The sequence below is a fragment of the Dermacentor variabilis genome, chromosome 6, assembly GCF_050947875.1.
Source record: "Dermacentor variabilis isolate Ectoservices chromosome 6, ASM5094787v1, whole genome shotgun sequence".
In the NCBI taxonomy this organism is placed as follows: domain Eukaryota; kingdom Metazoa; phylum Arthropoda; class Arachnida; order Ixodida; family Ixodidae; genus Dermacentor; species Dermacentor variabilis.
In genome coordinates this window covers 111,179,761-111,186,887 of record NC_134573.1, presented here as the reverse complement: position 1 = coordinate 111,186,887, position 7,127 = coordinate 111,179,761, and the positions used below count along the sequence as shown (strand labels likewise).

The 7,127-nt window shown below is 46.2% G+C and overlaps 1 protein-coding gene across 2 annotated transcripts; it reads right to left on the bottom strand.

Moving 5' to 3' along the window:
- Nucleotides 1-525: 525 nt before the first annotated feature.
- Nucleotides 526-3,140, bottom strand: LOC142585026 (sulfotransferase ssu-1-like). 2 transcript variants are annotated; one of them, XM_075695462.1, is made up of 2 exons: nucleotides 2,953-3,140; nucleotides 526-2,557 (listed from the first exon to the last, which is right to left on the bottom strand). In XM_075695462.1, exon 2 carries the CDS (start codon nucleotides 2,546-2,548, stop codon nucleotides 1,610-1,612), a length of 939 nt encoding a protein of 312 aa, XP_075551577.1. In that variant the 5' UTR covers nucleotides 2,549-2,557; nucleotides 2,953-3,140; the 3' UTR covers nucleotides 526-1,609. The 2 variants fall into 2 exon arrangements, with proteins under 2 accessions (XP_075551577.1, XP_075551578.1); XM_075695463.1 differs by having other exon boundaries at nucleotides 2,914-2,970.
- Nucleotides 3,141-7,127: the final 3,987 nt, after the last annotated feature.

Sequence of the window (7,127 nt, the reverse complement as noted above, 5' to 3'; positions counted from 1 at the left end):
AACGAAGCACATGTCAGTTTAACTTAAATATGGCTTCAGAGATGCACCAGATACACCAGCGCAATCCCGTAGGACACGGCCCACCTGAAATACAACTTCAATGATCCCAATTCAAGGTTGTGTGTCATGTCTTGTAAGTAGCTGAGGTAAGTATTGGTTTCAGAGTATACAGACATAGAAAGAACAGTATTATTATAGGTGTCAGCTTCCAAATTCCTTTCTTTTTGTGACCTCTAACCACACTCAGCCCCAGCATTTGGCACAAACACACTCTGAAGATAAGCGCTTGTCTTGCCTCTCTTCTCTGGTCTTCTAATGAGTGCAAAGGATGTCACTTCCATGTTTTCCACTAATTGTTTAAGAACTGTGCACAAGTGATACTGGACTTGCACACTAAACGACAATGCTTAATGAATATAACTACAAAAAAAACAGGTTTGTGATGCAGCAGTTTCTAAAAGCAGCGATTATGGAAGCAAATAGAAGTGAATTTATTTGAAACAAAGTTGCTAGGATGACACTAGAGACATCCGAAAATAAAATCATTTTTATTTTAGTTCCTAAATACAAAATTTAAATGGAGAGTATATGAAAAGTTGAGAGACACTGGGTTAACTGGTGACCTCCTTGAAGATCACATCACAGCACACATTTTTCACATGTATAACAAATGCCTCGCTGCAAGATGTAAATACACTTAATTCATGAGGTAAAAACACGACACACACCAACCTTCATAATTGAAATTCCTGCGACTGCTGAGTGACTTATGAAGTATGACATACTTTTTTCTTCTTGCACATGAAGACAATGTAAAGCATTGCACAATAAGCCGCATCGAACATTTCTGTCCCCTACATTCTTTGTGTAATAGTGCTTCTCGACTGGTGGTTGCAAGATACACAATGTTAGTAAGGGTGAACCACAAATTTCTGCATCAGTAGAAGTCACATTTTGAAACCGAGTGCAATTCATACAACAGATACATAGCACACACACAGTAGTTTTATATCATAAAAGTGTGATTGAGCAATTACAAACAACAGAACAATGAATGCTCAGAACTATCACGAAAATGAGCTCTTAAAATATGTTATTCTTCTTAACATGAGTATTAAGTGGCAATAATGCAAACAACAGTTTCTTTCAAATGCATCGCCAGTGTTGACCGTAATTTCTGACGCTCTTCAGGGCTCTAAATTATACATAGCTTGCATTTTCCTTAAGCAGACCTCATTTCTCATGCCATAGCTATATTAAAGGCATATTAGAAAGTGCTATGTATGCAGGAACTGTGACAGAAGGCCACTGCCAATAGCGAGTATTATAGTAACCATCTTGCACAAGCAAAAATAATTTTTTTGAAAAGCCATCAGTTTGTGTCAGGTGATACTCACGCACAATTTCGCTAATTGCGAGAAAAACAGCATTGCGCATTCTCTGGCATCTGCAACATCCTCTACACTATGAGTTTCACACCACTGTCAACATAATGAGCATTTGTCCACAATATTCAATGCAATATTGCATATTGTACATTGGTCGCAACACTTTGTTATTAGCCAGAGAGCACCCTTAAAATGGTCACACCTGGAATTTTGCAGAAGTGTCAAGCTTCTTGTATCCAATCCTTTGGATCCCAGAGCTTTGCATGGTCCACAACATGACCACACTTCTGCACAAAAGCTGTTTCAATGGCTTGTGACTGATCCTTGTCAAAGTAGTTCTTCCAGTCTCCTATGATGCCTTTACGTACCATAACTTCAGGAGGTGGCGGTGGTCTGCTTAATGGGTAATCCTTTTTAGCTGTCCAATTTTCTGGATTTTGGTTCCCAAGAGCCTTCTTGTAATTGGTGTTCAGGTACTCCTTCATGCAGTCAACGCTGCTGTTCATTACTACTTCCTGGAATTTTTTTGAGTCAACACAAAGTAGCTCAGGGTCTTTAACACCAATAAACTTGGCGATCTTGAGTACAGCAGATGCAGGATCCTTCTTCATGCTCTCATAGGTTAGGAAAAGCACATTTGGTTCATCAACATGTGGATACCAGGAGACAAGATGGCTGAAGTAGTCCCCAAAACTTGTTGCTCCCTTAATGAAGAGTTGCAAGTACTCATCAAATGTCCCATCCTCAAAGTTGTAAATCTTTGTCTTTTTTGTGTGGTGGAAGTAAGAAACACAACAGTCTTTAGGGTTTCTCACAACATATATGTACCTCGCCTGCACATGCTTTGGGAGTAGCTCGTAAGCAAGGTGAGTAGTAATGATTCTGGGCTCTGGTAAAGCAGCTATGATGTCCTTGCCAACCATCTCAAAGAAGGAAGTGGACAAGCCGTAGTCACTCTCCTTAGTGGTGTTCTCATCCACAAGAAGTTGAACGATGCGTTTTGTCCAGTTTGTGCCACATTTTGGGAAAGTGTCGATGAAGATGTCGCCAGCAGAAGCCTTGTATTCCAAGCAAGAGAGCAGCTTGGTTGGGTCAAAGCCAAGTGGAAGACGGATACCATTTACATCTTGGTACAGTGGTTGACGGTTCTTGCTTCCCATAATCTGTGCCTGAAAGCAAGGTGAAAAATTGAGACAACTTACTATTCAGTCACTGAAAAATGAACGCTCCCTCCCTGTATGTTCTGTATACAAGCCCCATCCCGTCAAAATAGTTACTAGCTCATAAATTCCATACTAGTTCACTGTCAACGCAATGAGCGATGCTGTCTTTTCACGGTCTCGAATGGGTGCCGTATAACCTCAGAAGTGAACAAGATACCAGCGACGAATATTGAACTTCGAATCAGGAAGAGATAATAAAACATAGCTACTCGTCCACACTCAGGCCAAGTGGCAAATATGCTAGCGAAAATGCGAGCGTCGCGCGGAAGCAAATTTCAACGGAAGCCTCCAATTTCACTTACTGCTGCGAACGAGTTCCAGGCAATCGAAAGCGCACTCACCTGCAGCGTTCAACGACGACTGCGCAAGAAGGTACTCGAGAGAGCTCGACCGGTTTCTTTATTTGCTCCCTCGCTGAGTAATCTAGAGGACTGGGACTTATCGATAAGTTGTTGACACAGGAAAACCTGGGCAAAGTTCCAGGTGAATTGACACCGCCAGCTGAGCTGCCCCACCTGACGGACGTTTCCGCAGCACCAGTGGCAACCATCATAATTCCGCATCCCTCCTGCTGTCGCGCTAAAGACCGGTGGGCATGACCACTGCCGTAGTTCAATCTTTCGCCGCTAGAGGTGATAGGATACTGAATAAAACCCCTAGGGTGAGCAACACAGCAACAAAGAACGTCAACCAGAAAGTCAGAGAGGCTGAAATAATTTTATTGGTGGTGGCAATGGAAAAGAAACCTGCCATGAGTAACTACTTAAGAGGAAAGAACGAAATCAGGAAAGAAAAATGTATGATACTGTATGATCAAAGAGAAGCTCATAACTTTTCGACGCGAGATCAGGACGCCTTAGAACACGCACCTATAAAGCGAAATAAAAGAAAGAAGAAGCGTGCGCATGCTGCGGTAAACCTAGCGAAACGATGGAGCATGTTTTATTAGAATGTGAAGACATTTTCCCAGCGGTCGATTTAGGCACCACTGGACTCCTTGAAACCCTTGGGTTCAGCGAGAGCAGGGGAAAAGTAAACATGTCCGCAATAGGGATTAGTAAGACGTGATAGGAAGGTTGGTGGAAGTAGGGAAACGACAAAAAAACGGAGACGTACAAAAAAAAAAGTTCCAAATAGGGGGTCAGAAGATTTGGTTGTGAGAGTTCATCGTGTTTTTCTTTTTTTTCTTTTTAACCTAGGTCACGGAGTAAGACATTTAGGAGGTGAAACTCCCGTCAGCGCAAGCGAGCGCGGGCGACCAGATAAGGTCACAATTGTATGTGCCGACGGGGGCCATATACAGTGGCGGCGCCATGCGGTGCGTCGTAGAAGCCGCAGCGAAAAAAGAAATGCAGCGCCCGGGCAGGCGGCTCCAGCGCGCTCTCAACGGCAGTGATTTCTTTCCAGGCCGCCAGGCGCCGCCAGCACGATAACAGCTCCGCGGGCATGTGACTTTTTCTGGTCGCCGCAAACAGCGGAGTTTCCACTCCTAAATGTTTCTTGCTCCGTGACCTAGGTACATCGCCCCTTTCCTAAGGGGACGCTCATAACATCCGTCCGTTTATCCGTCCTGGCGAAGGTTGAAATTAGTGGAAACCATATAGTATTTATTTAGAAACTCTGTGATGGAAACGGATCGCTGGTGCGATATTCAGAACTGTACCTCGACTTCATTTTTTAGAATGTGTCTGCTTCTCCAAAATATAACTTGGCCGTCAACGCTGGCGTTCGCTGGGCTTCCTAAAAGACCCGTCCAAATAATTCTGGTAGAACGCATCTCACGATGAATGTTGACGTTAATTCGATTAGCATTGAAGCAATGTAGCTGCACATCGCATTGGCACCGCTGAAACACTTCATGCAGTTGTCATTTACGCAGATGGGCTGCGTATTTCCGATTGCTAGTAGGTACAGCGGGGGTGGGGCGTGGCACTTGCGGAGACGACGGACGTTAGCGCGCATGCGCGAGTAAGAGCGGGTGCGAGAGAGGAAATGTGGGGACTTTTGCTCCTTGAACATACGACTCTGCCTAGGCACTACGGAGGAGTTTATTAGCGCATGTTGTATGCGCTTGTCCCTAGGCGCGCCGGCAGAAGTCGCGGGGCGCGGTAGTGCTCAACCTAGGATCGCAAGTTGGCGGCTCGACGCAATTATATTTATTCAAGAGTGTTGTCTGCTAATTAAAATAATGTGTCACTATTTCGCATTATTGGCGGCGCCTCCAAGACATCAAAGCTAGAAGTCGGACTGGTCCGTGTGTTGAGGCTGGCAGAGGCCAGCGCGTGCCAGGGGTGTATAAGATCGGCTGCCAATTTTTTATGCGAACACCCCCTGGTACGCTTCCGCCTCCGCGGCCCCAACCCACGGGCCGCCCTGCTTCCTGCTTTGATCCCCCCGCTACCGCTTGGGTGCCCCGGAGATACTGCGCTGCCTGCTTTAATATAACCTCAAGTGCTCTCCTGAGGCCTCGGTTTGCCGGTTACATGTGCCCTTCTGGAGCAGTGCTTGTAAAAAATGCAATCTATCGTCGCGACTAACAAAGTGACCCGCCACTTATACAACACCAGTCAGAACCTTGCCCCTTCAGAGACAGTGATCACCAAATGGGGCGTCCGTGCCCACTGCCTCACCGCACTGGCAGTCAGCGGCGGAGCGTAAACAAACTCGACCCCCCTCCGACATGCCGGCACGCCTAGGGACAAACGCACGCTACACGCGCAAAGAAACTTCTCCCTGTAGTGCCTAGTCAGTCACATATTCAAGGAGCAAAGGCCCCCAGATTTTCTCTGTCGCACGCGCTCTTACTCGCGCCTGCGCAGAAACGTCGAGCGCCGTCAAAAGCGCCACGCCCCGCTCTACCTACTAGCAAATGTAAAAACGCAACCAGGGCTACTCTATCGAGCAGCCCTCTGGACACGCTGCGCCATCTAGCAGCCCCACCCGAAGTCTGTGTGGAGCGCGCGTGTGAATATATAGTAAGACAAGATCGTCTGAATTACAGTGTACTCTAGTCTGAATACATATGAGGCGAATTGGATTTCGCCCATGTACCGGACAACGTTTTAGAGTGGCGCATATGTATACAGTGACCCAATTTGGAGTCAATTTCAAAGAAAGAAAAAACTTTATTATGTCCTTGATGGGGTAGGGGTGGCGGGGGTTGGGAGACTAACCCCCAGCCTGCCCCCCCCCCTTTCTCATATGGCGGCCAGTCATTGCTTTCTGGCAGCGTCTTCGGCAATCCGGACGGTCCTCTGGGTCCAAACTGAGCAGCTAAGTCTCCCATTGCTCGGCCGTAGTTATGATGCGTGTAGTGTTCGTGCGGTGGGTGTTGGTGGGTGAGGCTTTGGGGCATTGCCAGATAATGTGATCGAGGTCAGCGCGGTTCTCGCACGCTTTGCAGAGTGGGAAGCATGGTGTTAGAATTGGTTAGGTTCTAACACCATGGTGGGGAGTATGCATCGGGGTAAATGCATGCGGTTGTATAGCACGGGGTTTGGGAAAGTTCGCGTCTGAAGTAGTCGCCAAGTGGTGGATTGAGATTTATTCAGTGTTTTGTGTGCTGGGGGCAGCGTAACCGCTCTCAGCGGTAGTGGAGGAGGATTTCTCTGAACGTGACCATTCGGTCCCGCGCGTGACCGCGATGCAGAACAATTTCAAAGAGGTGCATTGCAGAGCGGCACATATACTAAGTGGCCCAATTAGTTTGTTCAACGGTTGGTTTCAAACACGCGTTTCCCACAGCACAGCTAGCTGCCAGGTGCTCTACCGAAGACCATGGACTACCCAGTGACCCAAGTTCGCGGGAAAGAGGTTAGGCGTGGACAGACATACAAGCAAGCACACCGCGAATCAGGTGACGTTCCTAAACAATTCTAATTTGAATAGAGTTGTATTATCCCGGCCCTGTAATTTTTCTGACACGCTTCTTCCAAATCATGTACTTCTCGCTTGCTTTCCCGTCATCGTGCCCAGATAAGAAGCAGCAGTCCTTCGCAAAACATCACGTACCTTCCGACAACATGGTCATAAAATTAAGTGCCGCTACTTGCGTCGTTAGGTGCAAACACGTGATAACGCATAAGGCACTTGAAAAATCCCAGTTAAAAGAAACCATTGAGTCCAACTGGATCTTTTAATGGGACCCAACTGTTTCCAATTGGACGTCATCGGAGGCGCAAGTTCCAATTGGGCATCATGAGAAGTCCAGTTGGTTCCAGTTGGACATCGCTGGAGCTTGGTATGCCAAATGGTCCCAAATGAACCCAATTGGAAGTCGGTGAGTAATCTCGCGAAACAAGAGAATGGTTAATAATTATAGCACAATTGCAATTTTAGTTTTAAAGTAAAAGATCTTTGTATCTTGGTGTGATCAATGGAGATAACCATTTAGTTTTCTGTCAAGTTAAATATTCATCTTGAAATTTAACTAATTTCTCATGACGTACTGGCACCACTTGGTCAACCAAATTTTTCTCACATATATAGTACCTCGCATGCATCTCTCATAGTGAAG